Raw genomic sequence first — 22011 nt, 5'->3', positions numbered from 1 at the left:
TCCTTCCTTCCTTCCTTCCTTCCTTCCTTCCTTCCTTCCTTCCTCTTTCTGTATTTCCCCTTTCCTTCCTTCCTTCCTTCCTTCCTTCCTTCCTTCCTTCCTTCCTTCCTCCCTCCCTCCCTCCCTCCCTCCCTCTCTTTCTCTCTCTCTCTCTTTCCTTCCTTCCTTCCTTCCTTCCTTCCTTCCTTCCTTCCTTCCTTCCTTTTCCCTTCTCCCCCTCACCTTTTCCTCCCTCGCTAGGTCTTCCCAGAGGCTTCAACTGATTGCTCCCCCACCCCTACAGACCCATCCATTTTGGCTCTCTACTCCATCTTGTTCTTCCCTCACCCTTCCTCCTCCTCCTCCTCTCTGGGCTCCCTTTGCCCTGACGGAACCAGACAGAGGGCCTCGCATGCCCCACCCCTCACCCCCACCCCATGACAAAAAGGGCCTAATCCTTACCAGCACAGTTCTTCCCGTCCGGAGTGATTTCAAAGCCGGCGTTGCAGATGCACTGGAAGCTGCCGTCGGTATTGACACAACGCCCGTTCCGGCACATCAGTCCGTTCATGATGCACTCGTCGATGTCTAGCGGGGAACCAAAAAGGCGTTAAGTCAGAACTGTCCGATTGCATTTCTTAGTACAGAAAGTATTGATCTGATGTGTAGAGATCTCTCCTGTTCTGATTAATTCAAGAGGGTTCTGGAAGGTTTCTTTCTACGTGAAAGAAACAGGCCGGAGGTTTCTGTTGTTTGGGTTATTCCTTCCGGGAAGTGGCGTACAGCTGGTTTTAACGGGTTCTCCTATCTGTCTGTCAAGGACATACTGACTATAATAGGCCAGAAGGAATCTGGGTCTTACTTTCTCTTCTCCTCACTTTGTTCTGGTGTGGTGTTCTATACAGTGGTACCTCGGGTTAAGTACTTAATTCGTTCCGGAGGTCCCTTCTTAACCTGAAACTGTTCTTAGCCTGAAGCACCACTTTAGCTAATGGGGCCTCCTGCTGCTGCCATGCTGCCGGAGCACGATTTCTGTTCTCATCCTGAAGCAAAGTTCTTAACCCGAGGTACTATTTCTGGGTTAGTGGAGTCTGTAACCTGAAGCGTATGTAACCCGAGGTACCACTCTATCCCATAATGTTAAAGTTGTAAGTACTGCAACTGAAGAAGCGTGCATTCACACCAAAGCTCATACCAATAACTAACTTAGTTGGTCTCTAAGGTGCTACGGGAAGGAATTTTTTAATTTAAATTAATTTATTTTGTTTCGACTACGGCAGACCAACACAGCTACCTGCCTGTAACTGGATTTTTATGGACTGCGCCAATCCATAAAGTACTGGATTTGTGACCATTTTGCTCATTTGGGGGCTGGTCTTGAGCTACAGGGCAGGCAATTTCAAAAGTCTATATAAGGGCTTGCACACCATTGTTCAGGGTTCTCCTCTCTCCTGCGTGCGATGAGCGGAGGACCCTGTTGCAACAGCTCCTTGAATAAAGATCAGGCTTACTAGCTGCTTTGCTTCTCAATATTCTCTGGTGGGCCTTTATTGTCCAAGGTTGTTCCGAAGGATCAACCCTGTACCTATGTACAGAAACTGGGCTTGTACTGAGATTGTACATGACACACTGCCCAGTGGTATTCACAGAAAGGGGGAGGATGTTGGTTTCTGTGTGTTCCCACTGTGCAGTGGTTTTGAGTCGCAAAACTCTGTTTACATTCCAGAGATTCCAGGCTGTCGGAAGTCTCACAGAAGATAGGAGACGGATGTGATGTTACTTTGTTGTTCAGTTGCTCTCTGCTCTCGCAGAGAGAGCATGTATGTTTCTTTTCTGTCTGCGTAGTTAGGAATAAAACGCTCTTTAGCCATGTAGCTCAAACTTCTCGTCTCTTCCCTGTGCAGGATACTCTGCGGAATGGGGAACGTGCTTGGAGTCTGATCAAAGGCTCAGGTCGTTAATCATGTCGGAGGCGACTCAACTGGAGGAGTCGCTCGGTCGAACGCAATTCTGAAAGGCCTCTCTTAATTTCTTTTTTTTTTAAATAAAATTTTTATTGGTTTTTCACAATTTGTATAAACACAAACAATGCACAATACAAACAAACAAACACATAAACAAACATGTATAATTTCAAATCCTTTTTTCTTAAACCTTACTTCACCGACTTCCCCGTAACTCCCCTTTCTGCATCCCAATTTCCAAATTTGTTTCAGCAAATCCTCTCCCTTGTTTTTATCTAATTTTCCCTTATTCTTTTCTTTTACTTAAAGGCCTCTCTTAATTTCTCCTACCGATAGAAAACCTACTTAAGGACTCTATACAGGCTCTTGGCTACCCATAAGGGATAAAGGAGCAATTTTTTTTATTATAACAATAATCACCAATCCGAAAGGGGGATTTTTTTGCCCTGGTTCCCCAAGATGGCACTCAGCTTCTCCCCGAACTTACCAATGCAAGCCTGCTTGGTAGGGGTGCTCTGAAATCCCTCGTGGCACTTGCAGTGGTACGAGCCGGGCGTGTTCACACAATCGCCGTGGAGGCAGGGGCTACTCGAACACTCGTCCATGTCTTGGCAAGGAAAGGTGGAGAGAGATACCAAGGGAAGATAGAAGACCGTTCATGTATGCAACAACCATAGCTGTCAACTTACAGATTTGAAAATAAGGGACCAGCAGCCTCGAAAATAAGGGACCAGCAGCCAAAATAAGGGATTTTCCAAGCACAGGTATGTTCAACTTCTGAGCCCCTCCGAGCCAAAGGCAGAAAGCCCAGCCAGCAGCCAAACGAAGCCTCAAGCGGTGGTTCCCACAGCGCAGCAACCCGGCAAAGGGGACGCAGCAAGGAAAACCACCATCACCTCTCCGCTGGGAAGCGCTGAGCAAAGGCGAGTCCCCAGGCAACGCGGCCGATTTGATTGGCAAAGGCATGCAAGCTCCACCCCCCAGTCGTTCTTAGACTCCTTATTGGGTGAGCAACGCAGCCAAGCAACACAGTTGGAGCCTCCCTTCTCCCTGGCCGGCAGGGAGGGAGGGAGAGGAGCTGCTTCCTTTGAAACCCGGGAAATTTAAGGGACATCATCAATAAGGGACAGCAGCGGGACACGGCGCTGGGATAAGGGACTGTCCCGCCAAATAAGGGACGGTTGACAGCTATGGCAACAATTGCGGCAAGAATTCTCTTAGCGTGAGCTTTGCTCCGTCAGCCAAGGCTGCGCATGCATGCACCCTTGGTCCCGGGACCCCCCAACTCACCAATGCATTCTCCCCGCATGTCTTGCTTGTAGCCCATGTTGCATTCGCAGCGGTAGCTGGATGGGGTGGGAATGCAGCGCCCGTTCAAGCAGAGGTTGGTGAAATGCTTGCAGATGTCTATGGTCTGGTTGAGGGTGGCTGTTCCTGCAAAAACACCAGGGGTGGTTACTGCTGCTGCTGCTGCGAGCGGGGAAGAGTTGGGGGGGGACATCTGTGGGTCATTTAATCTGACCCCCTCCAACGGAGGGATCTTTTGCTCAACAGCTGTCCATGGAGGCGCAGGTCCATTCTTGGACTACCGCAATGCGCTCTATGTGGTGTTGCCTTTGAAGGTGATCTGGAAACTACAACTAATCCAGAATGCGGCAGCTAGACTGGTGACTGGGAGCGGCCGCCAAGGCCATATAACACCGGTCTTGAAAGAACTACACTGGCTCCCAGTACGTTTCCGAGCACAATTCAAAGTGTCATATAGAGGAGGGAGAAAGGTTGTTTTCTGCTGCTCCAGAGAAGCGGACACGGAGCAATGGATCCAAACCACAAGAAAGAAGATTCCACCTAAACATTAGGAAGAACTTCCTGACAGTATGAGCTGTTTGACAGTGGAATTTGCTGCCAAGGAGTGTGGTGGAGTCTCCTACTTTGGAGGTCTTTAAGCAGAGGCTTGACAACCATATGTCAGGAGTGCTCTGATGGTGTTTCCTGCTTGGCAGGGGGTTGGACTCGATGGCCCTTGTGGTCTCTTCCAACTCTATGATTCTATGATTCTATGTTGGTACTGAACTTTAAAGCCCTAAGCGGCCTCGGACCAGTAGACCTGAAGGAGCGTCTCCACCTCCATCGTTCAGCCCAGACACTGAGGTCCAGCTCCGAGGGCCTTCTGGCGGTTCCCTCCCTGCGAGAAGCGAGGTTACAGAGAACCAGGCAGAGGGCCTTCTCGGTGGTGGCGCCCACCCTATGGAACGCCCTCCCACCAGATGTCAAAGAGAACAACAACTACCAGACTTTTAGAAGACATCTGAAGGCAGCCTTGATTAGGGAAGCTTTAAATGTTTAATAGGTTATTGTATTTTAATATTCTGTTGGGAGCTGCCCAGAGTGGCTGGGGAAACTGCTAGGTTGGCAGGAGCAGGGACCAATCAATGGGAGCTCACCCCGTCATTGCGGGGATTCGAACCGCCGACCTTTTGACCGGCAAGTCCTAGGCTCTGTGGTTTAACCCACAGCACCACCCTTGTCCCTCTGTTCTATTCTGTTAAAGAGGTAAAGTTCGCAAACTGGGACACTACTTCCGGTTTTGCAGCGTTCGTAAACTGAATCGTTCTTAGACCGCACTGTTCTTAAACCGATGCACCACTGTACTTTCTATGGGAAAGCGCGCCTTGGTACCACGGTACTGCTTTGCCTGGTGGAAAATCCCAGGTTAAATCTCCAGCGTCTCTCGGGCTATAAGGCAGGCCTTTCCCACTCAACCATGAGGTCTAGAAACTTGTGTGTTGTGCGTTTTCCTCACTTACCGATGCTTGAACTTCCGGGCCCCATTCCAGGCAGTCCGGGGATCCCACCTTGACCGTTTGCGCCATTTGGGCCAAAGGCACCGGGACCACTAATTCCTGGTCCAACGCCGTTGGGGCCGAAGCCAGGAACCCCGGGAAATGATCCAGGGAAGCCCGGAACCACTGGGAGGCCTTCGATGCACAGCCGGCGATATTCATCTGGGGAGGGCAAAGCAGAGAACCAAATCGTCATTTCCCGCTTAAGGTGGAAGGATAATAATAATAATAATAAATTTGATTTATATCCCGCCCTCCCCAGCCGAAGTCAGGCTCAGGGTGGCTAACAACAATAAAATAATGCAACATTCCAAAATCATTTCTGTCAGAGCTGCCCGAGGTCCCAGCTCACAAAGGACCAACGCCAGTTCGTTGTGATATACAAAAGTCTTTATTGAAGTTCAGTTTCACTTCCACAGCCGTAGCGTGCAGCTCTACGTCTGAAACTCTAGACCGCCGAAGCTCCGTCTGAATCTCCTCCCCCCCAGACACCAGTTTAAGACTCTAGCCTTGCTCCACCTCTTCCTTTGCTCCTTCCTCCTCTGGTTCCGCCTGTCAGCTGGGGTCTCGCCCTTCCTAGACTCTTCTGACGCTGAGTCCCCTTAGTCTTCCCCCTGCCTCCGGCTCACTCACCTGACCCCCTCACAGGGCACATTTCCGGAGTTTGACCAATGGCCCAACATCTCCCAGAATCACAGCAGCACTGCATTTTCGTGTATTGCCCGGGTAGCTCCCCAGCGCACCGACCGCCGATGAGTGCCGAGAAGCAAGTGCCGATTCGCTGGTCTGGAATGAGAAATGAGAGGTGTCACTGATGCGCAGAGCCTGCTTTGTGCATGAGATCAGAGAAAGGGACCCCTGACAGTTAAGTCCAGTCGCGGACGACTCTGGGGTTGCGCCGCTCCTCTTGCTTTACTGGCCAAGGGAGCTGGCGTTTGTCCGCAGACAGTTTTTCTGGGTCATGTGGCCAGCATGACTAAGCCGCTTCTGGCGAACCAGAGCAGCGCATGGAAATGCTGTTTACCTTCCCGCCGGAGTGGTACCTATTGATCTACTTGCACTTTGACGTGCTTTCGAACTGCTAGGTTGGCAGGAGCAGGGACTGAGCAACGGGAGCTCACTTCGTCGCGGGGATTCGAACCGCCGACTTTCCGATCGGCAAGCCCTAGGCTCTGTGGTTTAACCCACAGCGCCACCCGCTTCCCTTGCAGGTATAGATAGGTAAAACAGCATATCCAAGCGCATTTCGCTCTGGCTTTTAACCAGCTTCCCTAGGAAGGGGGAATTCCAAATCCACATTCCCCACCCGCAAAGACACCAGCGGCGAAGTCCTAGAAAGCATGGCAAGAAAAACGGATTTCTTGCGAGAAATCAGATACAAAACTCCCCACTGGCAAAGAAATTGAGGAAAGGGGAGGAGGATATACAACCCTGGATGACTCATTCGTCTGGGGTGCCTGTGCGCCAAAGGAGAGGTGGATGATGAGGCCCCCCCTGCAAAGTGCTTGCTGTTAATTGCACCGTTTGGCCAGCCCTGGAAACGCCGTCTTTCATCATCCGCTCTCGCAACCCCTCCATTGGAAAAGCTCGCAATTAACAGCCCGGGATGCAAACGTCAAAAGGCTAATGAAGCCTTGGGTGGGACTCTGGCTGCGAGGGAATTTCCTCGCAGCCACCTCCCAGATGGCCGTGAGTCACAGCCCAAGAAATCCACCATTCCCGGGACGTTTCACGAGGAACCTTTCCAGCTTTCCTTCCCCCATGCTGAGGCCTGGTTCACAAACACAGAGCTCAGCGGGAACCCTTTGAGGGAGGCGCCGCGGCAGGGAAGGGGAGTTGGGCAACCAAACCCTGCACTTAGACAACCAGCGTGCCAGGAAGCCCCCTGACATACTAGATTGGATCCCAGTACGTTTCCGAGCACAATTCAAAGTGTTGGTGCTGACCTTGAAAGCCCTAAATGGCCTCAGTCCAGTATACCTGAAGGAGCGTCTCCACCCCCATCGTTCTGCCCGGACACTGAGGTTCAGCTCCAAGGGCCTTCTGGCGGTTCCCTCACTGTGAGAAGCCAAGTTACAGGAAACCAGGCAGAGGGCCTTCTTGGTAGTGGCTCCCTCCCTGTGGAACGCCCTCCCACCAGATGTCAAAGAGAACAACAACTACCAGGCTTTTAGAAGACGTCTGAAGGCAGCCCTGTTTAGGGAAGCTTTTAATGTTTGATGTATTACAGTATTTTAATATTTTTTTGGAAGCCGCCCAGAGTGGCTGGGGAAGCCCAGCCAAATGGGCGGGGTATAAATTATAAATTATTATTATTATTATTATTATTATTATTATTGATCTTCTACATGCAGGGAACTGGAATGCTCCTCTCTACAGAAAGTTCCCTCTGTGGCGAAGACCGCCATATCTGAGCAAGCCCGAACCTCGAGCAAAGGATGGGTGGTCTCTCTCCAAATCCCCCGCCCTATTTGGGAACGGAACTTTTTGAGGGGGACAAATAATTATACAGTGGTACCTCTGCATGTCTCAAAGGGACGCGAGTGGCGCTGTGGGTTAAACCCCAGAGCCTAGGACTTGCCGATCAGAAGGTCAGCGGTTTGAATCCCTGCGACGGGGTGAGCTCCCATTGCTCAGTCCCTGCTCCTGCCAACCTAGCAGTTCGAAAGCATGTCAAAGTGCAAGTAGATAAATAGGTACCACTCCGGCGGGAAGGTAAACGGGATTTGAACTCGGGGCTGCCAAAGTTCAGGCCTTCGCGATTAGCCGCTCCATGAAAACTTGACTTGCCGAATTTCTGCATGTCAAGGAGCTGTTAAAGGCAGAGGAGCACAGATAGTCATGATAAGTTGGCAATATTACTTGCAGGCCAAAGAGATTGAAATATACTTGGAGTTGAGAGTGGATTTCATGCTCTTTATTCAGCTCATAGTGGTGAGGAGGAATGCAAGTTCCCCCAAAATATCTGCTGTATATCCATATTTACACAATGGGCCGCACGTGATTGGCTAATTCCTGGATTCTCCTGTAGGCCAATCAGGTTGTGGATTCACTTCCATCTGGAGCTGGATTGGGTGGCTCCTGCGGACCAGTCATTACTGCTGCATTGTTCTAGGACCAATCAGACTGCTGCATTTTGGATCCTATTGTCCTAGGACCAATCAGACTGCTGCATTTTGGATCCTATTGTCCTAGGACCAATCAGACTGCTGCATTTTGGATCCTATTGTCCTAGGACCAATCAGACTGCTGCATTTTGGATCCTATTGTTCTAGGACCAATCAGACTGCTGCATTTTGGATCCTATTGTTCTAGGACCAATCAGACTGCTGCATTCTGGATCCTATTGTTCTAGGACCAATCAGACTGCTGCATTCTGGATCCTATTGTCCTAGGACCAATCAGACTGCTGCATTTTGGATCCTATTGTCCTAGGACCAATCAGATTGCTGCATTCGGATCCTATTGTTCTAGGACCAATCAGACTGCTGCATTCTGAATCCTATTGTTCTAGGACCAATCAGAATGCTGCATTCGGATCCTATTGTTCTAGGACCAATCAGAATGCTGCATTCGGATCCTATTCAACTCAGTACATAACAGAGATATTGATGGATGGGAGCGCAAAGCCAAGATTCGTTGGGAAGAAACAGTTAAATGGACAGGCCCTGACGCTGTGGCCATACTGTAATGTTCTATGCTGCGTGCGATAAATATGCCTTTGCGCAACCGGGTCTGCAGGGGGGAAGAGAGAGGGAGGGGCGATGTGCCTCTTGGTCCTCATTAACTTTGACATCTCCTTTTGATTAAACTCAGATGCTTCCCGCAAATTCCTGAGGCCGCTTGTTGACTCTCCTCTCAGAATTAAGGTCACAAACTTCCATTTCTGCCGGCGGCTCGGTTGATCTGACACGAACCTCGCCGTGAGGCGGCTGGGAAAAAACAGGGGGCTCTTTCAGCTTGTAGCTCCCTCCCTCTCAGCACCCCCCGCCCGCCCCCCATCTCTTGGCTGAACTTATTGCTTTCACGGCAGGTACACAGAGCAGATTGCCTGCAAAAGCGTTGGCACGGAGGGGGCAGCAGCCGTGGACCACATTTCTGCTGACCCCCAAACCCTTTGGGCCTTTCCCCACTATAAAGGCCCCCAAACCAACCCCTGAGAGCTTGGTCCCAGAGATGCTCCTTCAAAAGGAAGATCTGGAAATGGCAAGGAGGCTTTCTGGGTAGCAAGTGGACTACATTCACAACCAGGACTTCTCCCAAAGAATTCTGGGAGCTGTTTGTCCAGAGCTCCAAGACCTCTTAGGTAAAGGGACCCCTGACCATTAGGTCCAGTCGTGGCCGACTCTGGGGTTGCACCGCTCATCTCGCTTATTGGCCGAGGGAGCCGGCGTACAGTTTCCGGGTCATGTGGCCAGCAGGACTGAGCCGCTTCTGGTGAACCAGAGCAGTGCACGGAAACGCCGTTTACCTTCCCGCCGGAGCGGTACCTATTTATCTACTTGTACTTGATGTACTTTTGAACTGCTAGGATGGCAGGAGCAGGGACCGAGCAACGGGAGCTCACCCCGTCATTGCGGGGATTCGAACCGCTGACCTTCTGATCGGCAGGTCCTAAGCTCTGTGGTTTAACCCACAGCGCCACCCGCGTCCCTCCAAGACCTCTTAGGAGGCCTCTATATCCCACCCTCTGAACTACCATTCCCAGAGTTCCCTGCGAAGAGGGATTGATTGTTAAACTGCTCTGGGAATCGTAGCTCTGTGAAAGGGACCATATTTTCCAGGGACAATCCTGTTTTGATCCCGGAATGTCCCACTTTTCCTAAGGCGTCCCTATTTTCATTGGAGAAATGTTGGGATGTCCCTATTTTCATTGGAGAAATGTACATCACCCAGAGAACTATTGTTACTGGTGGTGGGTTCGCAGTTATAGGGCCTTCTTGTTGTTGTTGTTTAGTCGTTTAGTCGTGTCCGACTCTTCGTGACCCCCTGGACCAGAGCACGCCAGGCCCTCCTGTCTTCCACTGCCTCCTGCAGTTTGGTCAAACTCATGCTGGTAGCTTCGAGAACACTGTCCCACCATCTCGTCCTCTGTCGTCCCCTTCTCCTTGTGCCCTCCATCTTTCCCAACATCAGGGTCTTTTCCAGGGAGTCTTCTCTTCTCATGAGGTGGCCAAAGTCTTGGAGCCTCAGCTTCAGGATCTGTCCTTACAGTGAGCACTCAGAAATGATTTCCTTCAGAATGGAGAAGTTTGATCTTCTTGCAGTCCATGGGACTCTCAAGAGTCTCCTCCAGCACCAGAATTCAAAAGCATCCATTCTTCGGTGATCAGCCTTCTTTATGGTCCAGCTCTTACTTCCATACATCACTACTGGGAAAACCATAGCTTTAACTATACGGACCTTTGTTGGCAAGGTGATGTCTCTGCTTTTTAAGATGCTGTCTAGGTTTGTCATTGCTTTTCTCCCAAGAAGCAGGCGTTATAAAAATTTAATTAATAATAATGATGATGGTGATGATAGTTTATGGGTTGTATCCAACTGAATTCTACTCAGACGGATTACCGTATTTTTTGCTCTATAAGACTCGCTTTTTCCCTCCTAAAAAGTAAGGGGAAATGTGTGTGCGTCTTATGGAGCGAATGCAGGCTGCGCAGCTATCCCAGAAGCCAGAACAGCAAGAGGGATTGCTGCTTTCACTGCGCAGCGATCTCTCTTGCTGTTCTGACTTCTGAGATTCAGAATATTTTTTTTCTTGTTTTCCTCCTCCAAAAACTAGGTGCGTCTTGTGGTCTGGTGCGTCTTATAGAGCGAAAAATACGGTAATTGCTCTTAGTTAAGCCATTTCAAAGGGCCTACTTTGCGCAGGACCAATATTGGGTTTGGTTCAACTAAGCATTACCGGCTGAAATGGATAAACGCAGCTAAAACAGGTCCGTTCGTTTCAGTGGGTCTACTCTTGAGGAAAAACAGGGCTGGCTACAACCCAATCCGCAATGCGCAGAGAGGAGAAATGACTGCAGCTATTCAAAAAAGGAAAGGGAAAAAAGAAAAACACTTAAAAAGTAAATGGAGTTATTTCCTGCTCCGAGTGTTGGGAAACTGCTTTGGCCATGTCTGGCAGATCGCGAATAACTCCTAGCAATGCTGGGATGTTTTGAACTATTCATAGCTGGGTTGTGTTTTAAAAATAAATACATAATCGCCGCTCGTCTACGGGGTGGAAGGGAAGCCTTGGGAACGTCCAGCGCGCTCCGCCTTGCGAGGAATTCTCATCCCGTCCGGTGGAACAAAGGAACCTTTCAGAAAGCAGGACGTAATTTGAGGACCCACTGGGACGCAGGCCTCCCCGGCCAGAGAAAATATTGTTCCTCTCAGCGAGTGACGGCACATTTACGGCACATGTTCACTCTGGGTGGTGTGGGGGGGAGGCAGGGAAAAAGAAGCCCCAACGCATGACATAGCCAAGGTAAGAACCAGCCAGCACTGCAAGTGTTCCCACTGGGAGAGGCGAGCTATTTTTCTTAAAGAACAACAACCAGGATCTTTAATTAAATTTGCTCGGTCTTTTCTGGCAGCCTCAAAAGGATGCTAGCGTCCATATGTGCCATCCTAAAAAAGAAAGCGACTTCTTTCTCTCTCCCCCCCTCCCCCCCATCTTGTAAACCCCGCAGTACAGGATTTACATATAAGCTAAACAAGCTATAGCTTAGGGCCCCACTCGCTTGGGCCCCCCCCCAAAAATGTAAAGGGGGGGAAAACCCTGGATGTACATTTCCAAAATATAAGATAAAGAACAAATAAAGTCTACATACAGCAACAGTAAGGGACGTGGGTGGCGCTGTGGGTTAAACCCATGATTTACATCATAGGAGCCTACACAACACAAAACACTGTACAGGTAAAGGTAAAGGGACCCCTGACCATTAGGTCCAGTCGTGGCCGACTCTGGGGTTGCGGCGCTCATCTCGCTTTATTGGCCGAGGGAGCCGGCGTACAGCTTCCGGGTCATGTGGCCAGCAGGACTAAGCCGCTTCTGGCGAACCAAAGTAAACCCGCAGATCAGACCATCTATGCTAGTCTACCACTACAAATCTACGGGAGAAGCGCTTGCATGCCAGGCTGACCATCTCATCTGGTTCCTTTGGTGGCGCAGCTGCAGTATGGCCTAGTGGGAGCGGCGGTGACGGGCAGAGGGGAGGCCCCAGGCAGAGTCGCTCAGTTCGGCAGCCGCAAGGAGGATGGAGGCAGAAGGGCCCGAGGCTCCCACCAGTCCCGGCGGGGAGGGGTTCCCGGGGGCCGAGGCTGGTGAGAGGAGGCCGGAGGGGGGCGGGCCGGGCAGCCAAGCAACACAGTTGGAGCCTCCCTCCTCCCTGGCCAGCAGGGAGGGAGGGAGAGGAGCTGCTTCCTTTGAAACCCAGGAAATATAAGGGACAGCAGCGGGACACGGCGCTGGGATAAGGGACTGTCCCGCCAAATAAGGGACGCTTGACAGCTATGGTTTGAAAAGAAACAACCCAGTAGGTCCACAGCGGCAATGGCGAATTGAGCAACCGATTCTCCATCTTACCCACACAACGGGAGCCATCCGGACTCGTCATGAAACCCCGGGGACAGGCACAGACGTAGCTCCCGGCCGTGTTGGTGCACTCGCCGCCGTCGCAAACTCCTGAGACGCTGGTACATTCGTCAACATCTAGGAAAGAGCAATTGCAAGAACCGTGAGAGTGGACTGGTTTGGTGATGTAGTAACCTGAGTGTTGTAGCCCAGGGGTCAGCAAACTTTTTCAGCAGGGGGCCGGTCCACTGTCCCTCAGACCTTGTGGGGGGCCGGACTATATTTTTTTTGGGGGGGAAATATGAACAAATTCCTATGCCCCACAAATAACCCAGAGGTGCATTTTAAATAAAAGGACACATTCTACTCATGTAAAAACACGCTGATTTCCAGACCGTCCGCGGGCCGGATTGAGAAGGCGATTGGGCCGGATTTGGCCCCCGGGCCTAAGGTTGCCTATTCAAGCCCTAAATTGTCTCAGCCCTTTATCCCTGAAGAAGCATCTCCACTCCCATCGTCCAGCCTGGACACTGAGGTCCCGCTCCGAGGGTCTTCTGGCGGTTCCCTCAACGCAAGACGTGAAGCTACAGGGAACCAGGCAGAGGGTGTGTGTGTGTGGCAAAATTGGGGGGTTGAGAAGGGCCAAATTGGGGGGGGTTGAGAAGGGTTAAAAGCTTCCTGATACGGGTACATATTGATATAGGAATGTATTAGATAAACTGTAAAGAAATATACAATAATAGGAGTACATTCATTTGTAAAAAAAGAATACACAACGAGATTGAGTCTGTAGTGTTGGTAGAAAAAATTATTTTGAAATGGCTTTATGTCTTTTTCTTTCTTTTTTCTTGCTTTAGGTACATTAATTTGGTATATAAACTTTGTGTACATGTTGGAAATTATATTATAATATGCCCTGTAATGTAATATGATAATGTATACATATGTGATATAAGAACTTTAATTAAAAAACAACAACTTCCTAATACTGGGCTGCCTTCAGATGTCTTCTAGAAGTTGTATACAGTGGTACCTCCGGTTACATATGCTTCAGGTTGCAGACTCCGCTAACCCAGAAATAGTACCTCGGGTTAAGAACTTTGTTTCAGGATGAGAACAGAAATCGTGCTCCGGCGGCGTGGCAACAGCAGGAGGCCCCATTAGCTAAAGTGGTGCTTCAGGTTAAGAACAGCTTCAGCTTAAGAACAGACCTCCGGAACGAATTAAGTTCTTAACCCGAGGTACCACTGTAGTTCTTTATCTCCTTGTCATCTGATGGGAGGGCTGTTACGCAAGGCAGGTGTGGACGTCTGCCTGGTCCCCTGTAGCTTCACTTCTCACTCCTTGACATGGTCCCTTCCAACTCTTTCAATTCTTTGATAGACTCGATTCAGCTCCTTCTCCTCCAGACACCCCTCACGGCCTCCTGGCTCTCGCCCAGGGCTCCACCCGTCCATCTTGGCTCTCGCCCAGCTCCCAGCGAAACTCACACCTCGCCCACAAACCCCCGCGAAGAAGAGGGTTCCTGGAAACCTCTGAGATCACCGCAAACTCCCTTTTTACGGGCAAGCCCCATGGTGGATGTTGAGGTTCCCCCAGGCTGCTTGCAGCTGTATCCCATTCAGCAATCAGCCGGTCTCTCCAACCCCAGTTCCAAGGCTATACTGGGTTTAGTGGGCTCCCTGAATGGGTGAGTTTGTTTCCCTAGAAAACCGAACAATCCCTCCCCAGACTTCTGCTTTGGCAAATATTGTCTTCTGCTGCTGCTTTCTGACGATTTCATATGCACAGTCGTACAGTGGTACCCCGCAAGACGAACGCCTCGCAAGACAGAAAACCTGCTAGACGAAAGGGTTTTCCGTTTTGGAGGCGCTTCGCAAAACGAATTTCCCTATGGGCTTGCTTCGCAAGATGACAGCCCATAGGGAAATCTCCGGGACAGCGGGGAAGCGCAGCGCGTCTTCCCCACTGTCCTCGGACCTCCTCCGAAGCCTGGCGGCGGGGCGGGGACACCTCCTCCCGCCGCCGCCGGGCTTCGGAAGGCTCCTCCGAAGCCGGGCGGTGGGGCGGGAACACCTTCTGAAGGCGGGCGGGGGGGCGAAAGTCTTTGCTCCCCCCTGCCTGCCTGTCCCGGAGGGCTTTTGAAGGCAGGCGGGGGGGGAGCAAAGACTTTCACCCCCCGCCCGCCTTCAGAAGAGGTCCAGGACCTCTTCTGAAGGCTGGCGGGGGGCAAAAGTCTTTGTCCCCCCTGCCTGCCTTCCCAGGGGCTTTTAAATCGCCCCGGACAGCGGAGAAGTCCTCCGCTGTCCCGGGGCGATTTTAAAATGCCGCCCACCAGCATTTTAAGATCGCCCGGACAGCGGAGAAGTCCTCCGCTGTCCCGGGGTTTTTTAAAATGCTGGGGGTGGGAAGAAAAGCCCTTGTCCCCCCCCCCAGCCTTCAGAAGAGGTCCGGGGACAGACTGTCCCCCGGACCTGGTCTGAAGGCGGTTTCCCTAGGAACGCATTAATTGATTTTCAATGCATTCCTATGGGAAACCGTGCATCGCAAGACGAAAAACTCGCAAGACGAAGAGACTTGCGGAACGAATTAATTTCGTCTTGCGAGGCACCACTGTACCTCGGTAGTCAAACGCCTTAGTTGCCGCACAAATCGGCTCCCGGAATCCGCAAACCCGGAAGTGAGTGTTCCGGTTTGCGAACGTTTTTTGGAAGCTGAACGTCCGGCGCAGCTTCCGATTGGCTGCAGGAAACTCCAATCGGAAGCCGCACCTTGGTTTTTGAACTGTTTCAGGAGTCAAACGGACTCCCGGAATGGATTAAATTTGAGAACCAAGCTACAGTGCTACCTCGGGTTAAGTACTTAATTCGTTCCGGAGGTCCGTTCTTAACCGGAGACTGTTCTTAACCTGAAGCACCACTTTAGCTAATGGGGCCTCCTGCTGCTGCCGCATCGCCGGAGCATGATTTCTGTTCTCATCCTGAAGCAAAGTTCTTAACCTGAAGCACTATTTTTGGGGGTCACACATGCACAGAAGTGCTAAATCGCGCTTGGCGCTTGCACAGAAGCACCAAATCGCAACCCGCGCGTGCGCAGACGCGCCGCTGTGGGTTGCGAAGGCGCATCACGCATGGATCAGGTTCGCAACCCGAGCACCCACTGTACAGTGGTACCTCGGGTTACATACGCTTCAGGTTACATACGCTTCAGGTTACAGACTCCGCTAACCCAGAAATAGTGATTCAGGTTAAGAACTTTGCTTCAGGATGAGAACAGAAATCGTGCTCCGGCGGCGCAGCAGCAGCGGGAGGCCCCATGAGCTAAAGTGGTGCTTCAGGTTAAGAACAGTTTCAGGTTAAGAACGAACCTCTGGAACGAATATTCTTTTCGCTGACACATTCCAGAGCGTTAAACAAGCCCTTTGGGGGAGGGAAAATGCGTTTTTCTGAGAGAGACGCCGCAGCTGAACCTGATGGGGAAAGCATTTCAACCGCAGCACATCTGGGAATGTGCGACATTCCCCCCCGCTCTCAACACACCCTGGAAAGCCTTTTCTCATAAAGAGGAGAGAGACGGGGTGGATATGAGCTTTGCGGAAGGCTGGAAATATTCACTCCAGTACAGCGGTACCTTGGTTCTCAAACGCCTTGGCACTCAAACAACTTAGAAGCCAAACACCGCAAAAACCCGGAAGTACAGTGGTACCTCGGGTTACATACGCTTCAGGTTACAGACTCCGCTAACCCAGAAATAGTGCTTCAGGTTAAGAACTTTGCTTCAGGATGAGAACAGAAATCGGGCTCCGGCGGAGCAGCGGCAGCAGGAGGCCCCATTAGCTAAAGTGGTGCTTTAAGAACAGTTTCAGGTTAAGAACGGATCTCCGGAACGAATTGGGTACTTACCCTGAGGTACCACTCTAAGTGAGCCGGTTTGCGAACCTTTTTCGGAAGCCGAACATGCTCCGTTTTGAGTGTTACGCTGAGGTCTGTCTGTTCTTGCTATTTATTTTGCTTTTCTGTTTTTTGCGGCTCTTTTTGTTTTTGTGACTGTGTGGAACCCAGTTCAGCTACTGACTGATTGTGTGACTGCAGTGCATTGATTATTGCTTTCATTTTATGGATCAATAGTCTCGTTAGATAGTAAAATTCATGTTAAATTGCTGTTTTAGGGGTAGTCTGGAACGGATTAATCCGTTTTGCATGACTTTCTATGGGAAAGCGCACCTTGGTTTTGGAACGCTTTGCTTTTGGAATGGATTAAGTTTGAGAGCCAAGGTACCACTGGTTTGAAACCGCTTTGGATTACAACTGTTTTGGATTACAACCACGTCAAACCCAGAAGTGCATGTCCCTTTTTTTTGGATTACAACCCCTTTTTTTTTATTACAACCAATTTTTTTTTTTAGGCCCCTCTGTCTGCGGACAAACGCCACCTCCCTCGGCCTGTAATGTGAGATGAGCGCCGCAACCCCAGAGTCGTCTGTGACTGGACTTAACTATCAGGGGTCCTTTACTGTTACATTTTTAAAGGGAATTTACCAGGAACATACAATTCAGTCTGGGACAGGCTTAGTTGTATCATAGTGAGAGGCTAACACGAGCCTGCGACCAGCTATCTGCTGTGCGTGAGAAGGGGAATGTAAACTCTGCTAAGTAAAGGAACTTGCTAGCACAAGTTAGGAAGGATATTAAAAAGGTAAAGGTAAAGGGACCCCAGACCATTAGGTCCAGTCGTGGCTGACTCTGGGGTTGCGGCGCTCATCTCGCTTTATTGGCCGAGGGAGCCGGCGTACAGCTTCCGGGTCATGTGGCCAGCAGGACTAAGCCGCTTCTGGCGAACCAGAGCAGCGCACGGAAACGCCGTTTACCTTCCTGCCGGAGCGGTACCTATTTATCTACTTGCACTTTGACGTGCTTTCGAACTGCTAGGTGGGCAGGAGCAGGGACCGAGCAACGGGAGCTCACCCCGTCATTGCGGGGATTCGAACTGCCGACCTTCTGATCGGCAAGTCCTAGGCTCTGTGGTTTAACCCACAGCGCCACAAGTTAGGAAGGACATTAATAAGCAATATATCCTCTCCTGCCACCCTGAACATTCCCACATGTTTCTCCATTGGAAATTTCTGGCCCCTTTCTCTCCCCCGCTCACCTTCGCACTTGTGGCTCGTCTCACTCTGCTTGTGGCCCACTGGGCACTTGCACTCGTAGGACCCCACCGTGTTGAGGCAGTTTCCTCCTTGGCAAAGCCCGGGGATCGCCTGGCATTCGTCCACATCTGCAGGGAGGAAGTGAGGAGACACAAATGAAGACAGCTGAGAATGCTGAAGGTGAAGGTCACCTTCATTTTGCCAGGTCTGCGGCACAGTAAACCCTGGTTTGCACAAACCATTGTTCGGAACGCTATCTACACCGGACCTCCCAGTGTGGTGTAGTGGTTAAGAGGAGTAGATTCGTAATCTGGCAAACTGGGTTTGCGTCTCCGCTCCTCCACCTGCAGCTGCTGGGTGACCTTGGGGTAGTCACACTTCTCTGCAGTCTCTCAGCCCCACTCACCTCACAGTGTGTTTGTTGTGGGGGAGGAAGGGAAAGGAGAATGTTAGCCACTTTGAGACTCCTTAAAGGTAAAGGGACCCCTGACCATTAGGTCCAGTCGTGACCGACTCTGGGGTTGTGCCGCTCATCTCACTTTATTGGCCAAGGGATCCGGCGTACAGCTTCCGGGTCATGTGGCCAGCAGGACTAAGCCGCTTCTGGCGAACCAGAGCAGCGCACGGAAACGCCGTTTCCCTTCCCGCCGGAGCGATACCTATTTATCTACTTGCACTTTGACGTGCTTTCGAACTGCTAGGTTGGCAGGAGCAGGGACCTAGCAATGGGAGCTCACCCCGTTGCGAACCGCCGACCTTCTGATCGGCAAGTCCTAGGCTCAGTGGTTTAACCCACAGCACCGGAAATCGTGCCTGCGCAGGTGCCAGAAGTCACATCTGTGCAGAAGCCAGAAATCACAGGTGTGCACGCTGAATCCAGCCCACGGAGGAATCTCCGCTGGAGTGGACCGGCCCAAGCGAGGTAATACTTGCCAGTCCCTGCTCTGAGAGAAACTGTGCTTTGTAGCTGCTCATCTGCTTTTGTGTGACATCAAATCAGCAAAAAAACCAACAACCCCATTTTTTTCTGTTTGGGGACTCCTAGTTTGACTGCTTCAAAGGAGTTTTAGAAGGAAGAAAACCCTCTCTTGGGCTCAAGGGAGAGAAACGTATTTTATCGGACGTCCTTTTGATTCCATCTCCCTTGAAAAGCAGCGCTTAAAGCCGCTCGAAACATCAACGGCTATGAAAGGCCCGTTTGAGCAGGACTCTTTCCGAAAGGGCAGCGTCCAGCAGCTTTGATGCCGCCACCGAAAAGGCCCCGTCAATCATGGCACTGGTTCTGAGCTTCCAGTAGGGGCTGGGTGAGTCGTGAAGGAACTTACCTTGGCAAGCGCCGGTGCGTATGTTAGGGATGAAGCCACGGCGGCAGGGGTGGGGCTGGGCGGGGCACATCTCGCAAGGGTGGCCCCATGCCCGCCCGATGGTGGCGCAGCACATGGTCTTGGTGCAAACGATGCCACTGAGTTGCCCTTGGCACATCTGGTTGCTGACTTGGCTGAAGCAGGGGCCCGTGCGGTAATCTAGAAGAGGAACAAGAAAGGGGGTATGTTTATGATTTTGAATCAAAATCTTGAAAAGCCAGTGGAAGGCACACCAAGCCAATGGAAGGCACTCCAGGCCAATGGAAGGCACTCCAGGCCAATGGAAGGCACTCCAGGCCAATGGAAGGCACACCAAGCCAATGGAAGGCACTCCAGACCAATGGAAGGCACTCCAGGCCAATGGAAGGCACACCAAGCCAATGGAAGGCACTCCAGGCCAATGGAAGGCACTCCAGGCCAATGGAAGGCACACCAAACCAATGGAAGGCACTCCAGACCAATGGAAGGCACTCCAGACCAATGGAAGGCACACCAAGCCAATGGAAGGCACACCAAGCCAATGGAAGGCACACCAAGCCAATGGAAGGCACTCCAGGCCGATGGAAGGCACTCCAGGCCAATGGAAGGCACTCCAGGCCAATGGAAGGCACACCAAGCCGATGGAAGGCACTCCAGGCCAATGGAAGGCACACCAAGCCGATGGAAGGCACACCAAGCCAATGGAAGGCACTCCAGACCAATGGAAGGCACTCCAGGCCAATGGAAGGCACTCCAGGCCAATGGAAGGCACACCAAGCCAATGGAAGGCACTCCAGGCCAATGGAAGGCACTCCAGGCCAATGGAAGGCACACCAAGCCAATGGAAGGCACTCCAGGCCAATGGAAGGCACACCAAGCCAATGGAAGGCACTCCGGGCCAATGGAAGGCACTCCAGGCCAATGGAAGGCACTCCAGGACAATGGAAGGCACTCCAGGACAATGGAAGGCACTCCAGGCCAATGGAAGGCACTCCAGGCCAATGGAAGGCACTCCAGGCCAATGGAAGGCACACCAGGCCAATGGAAGCCACACCAAGCCAATGGAAGGCACTCCAGGCCAATGGAAGGCACTCCAAGCCAATGGAAGGCACTCCAGGCCAATGGAAGGCACACCAGGCCAATGGAAGGCACTCCAGGCCAATGGAAGGCACTCCAGGCCAATGGAAGGCACACCAGGCCAATGGAAGGCACTCCAGGCCAATGGAAGGCACTCCAGGCCAATGGAAGGCACACCAAGCCAATGGAAGGCACTCCAGGCCAATGGAAGGCACTCCAAGCCAATGGAAGGCACTCCAGGCCAATGGAAGGCACACCAGGCCAATGGAAGGCACTCCAGGCCAATGGAAGGCACTCCAGGCCAATGGAAGGCACACCAGGCCAATGGAAGGCACTCCAGGCCAATGGAAGGCACTCCAGGCCAATGGAAGGCACACCAGGCCAATGGAAGGCACTCCAGGCCAATGGAAGGCACTCCAGGCCAATGGAAGGCACACCAAGCCAATGGAAGGCACTCCAGACCAATGGAAGGCACACCAAGCCAATGGAAGGCACTCCAGACCAATGGAAGGCACACCAAGCCAATGGAAGGCACTCCAGACCAATGGAAGGCACACCAAGCCAATGGAAGGCACACCAAGCCAATGGAAGGCACTCCAGGCCAATGGAAGGCACACCAAGCCAATGGAAGGCACACCAAGCCAATGGAAGGCACTCCAGGCCAATGGAAGGCACTCCAGGCCAATGGAAGGCACACCAGGCCAATGGAAGGCACTCCAGGCCAATGGAAGGCACTCCAGGCCAATGGAAGGCACACCAAGCCAATGGAAGGCACTCCAGGCCAATGGAAGGCACTCCAAGCCAATGGAAGGCACTCCAGGCCAATGGAAGGCACACCAGGCCAATGGAAGGCACTCCAGGCCAATGGAAGGCACTCCAGGCCAATGGAAGGCACACCAGGCCAATGGAAGGCACTCCAGGCCAATGGAAGGCACTCCAGGCCAATGGAAGGCACACCAGGCCAATGGAAGGCACTCCAGGCCAATGGAAGGCACTCCAGGCCAATGGAAGGCACACCAAGCCAATGGAAGGCACTCCAGACCAATGGAAGGCACACCAAGCCAATGGAAGGCACTCCAGACCAATGGAAGGCACACCAAGCCAATGGAAGGCACTCCAGACCAATGGAAGGCACACCAAGCCAATGGAAGGCACACCAAGCCAATGGAAGGCACTCCAGGCCAATGGAAGGCACACCAAGCCAATGGAAGGCACTCCGGGCCAATGGAAGGCACTGCAGGCCAATGGAAGGCACTCCAGGCCAATGGAAGGCACTCCAGGACAATGGAAGGCACTCCAGGACAATGGAAGGCACTCCAGGACAATGGAAGGCACTCCAGGCCAATGGAAGGCACTCCAGGCCAATGGAAGGCACTCCAGGCCAATGGAAGGCACACCAGGCCAATGGAAGCCACACCAAGCCAATGGAAGGCACTCCAGGCCAATGGAAGGCACTCCAAGCCAATGGAAGGCACTCCAGGCCAATGGAAGGCACACCAGGCCAATGGAAGGCACTCCAGGCCAATGGAAGGCACTCCAGGCCAATGGAAGGCACACCAGGCCAATGGAAGGCACTCCAAGCCAATGGAAGGCACTCCAGGCCAATGGAAGGCACACCAGGCCAATGGAAGGCACTCCAGGCCAATGGAAGGCACTCCAGGCCAATGGAAGGCACTCCAGGCCAATGGAAGGCACACCAGGCCAATGGAAGGCACTCCAGGCCAATGGAAGGCACTCCAGGCCAATGGAAGGCACACCAAGCCAATGGAAGGCACTCCAGACCAATGGAAGGCACACCAAGCCAATGGAAGGCACTCCAGACCAATGGAAGGCACACCAAGCCAATGGAAGGCACTCCAGACCAATGGAAGGCACACCAAGCCAATGGAAGGCACACCAAGCCAATGGAAGGCACTCCAGGCCAATGGAAGGCACACCAAGCCAATGGAAGGCACACCAAGCCAATGGAAGGCACTCCAGGCCAATGGAAGGCACTCCAGGCCAATGGAAGGCACACCAGGCCAATGGAAGGCACTCCAGGCCAATGGAAGGCACTCCAGGCCAATGGAAGGCACACCAAGCCAATGGAAGGCACTCCAGG

At 51.9% G+C, this 22011-nt stretch overlaps 1 protein-coding gene across 5 annotated transcripts in view; it reads right to left on the bottom strand.

Annotated features, from left to right (window-relative positions):
* FBN3 (fibrillin 3) overlaps positions 1-22011 on the bottom strand; it is a 154221-nt gene that overhangs the window by 76974 nt on the left and 55236 nt on the right. For all 5 annotated transcript variants that reach the window (XM_083483535.1, XM_083483539.1, XM_083483536.1 and 2 more), the window contains 8 exons: positions 18816-19013; positions 17493-17618; positions 12357-12482; positions 5420-5572; positions 4751-4948; positions 3234-3377; positions 2431-2550; positions 442-567 (listed from right to left, as the gene is read on the bottom strand). In XM_083483535.1, the coding sequence (XP_083339661.1) occupies positions 442-567; positions 2431-2550; positions 3234-3377; positions 4751-4948; positions 5420-5572; positions 12357-12482; positions 17493-17618; positions 18816-19013 (1191 nt within the window). The remainder of the gene's footprint in view (positions 1-441; positions 568-2430; positions 2551-3233; positions 3378-4750; positions 4949-5419; positions 5573-12356; positions 12483-17492; positions 17619-18815; positions 19014-22011) is intronic.

The sequence above is a fragment of the Podarcis liolepis genome (assembly GCF_965112155.1).
Source record: "Podarcis liolepis genome assembly, chromosome: 18".
NCBI classification, from domain to species: domain Eukaryota; kingdom Metazoa; phylum Chordata; class Lepidosauria; order Squamata; family Lacertidae; genus Podarcis; species Podarcis liolepis.
The sequence above is the reverse complement of the archived record's forward strand: the minus strand, read 5'-3'. Positions and strand labels throughout refer to the sequence as shown.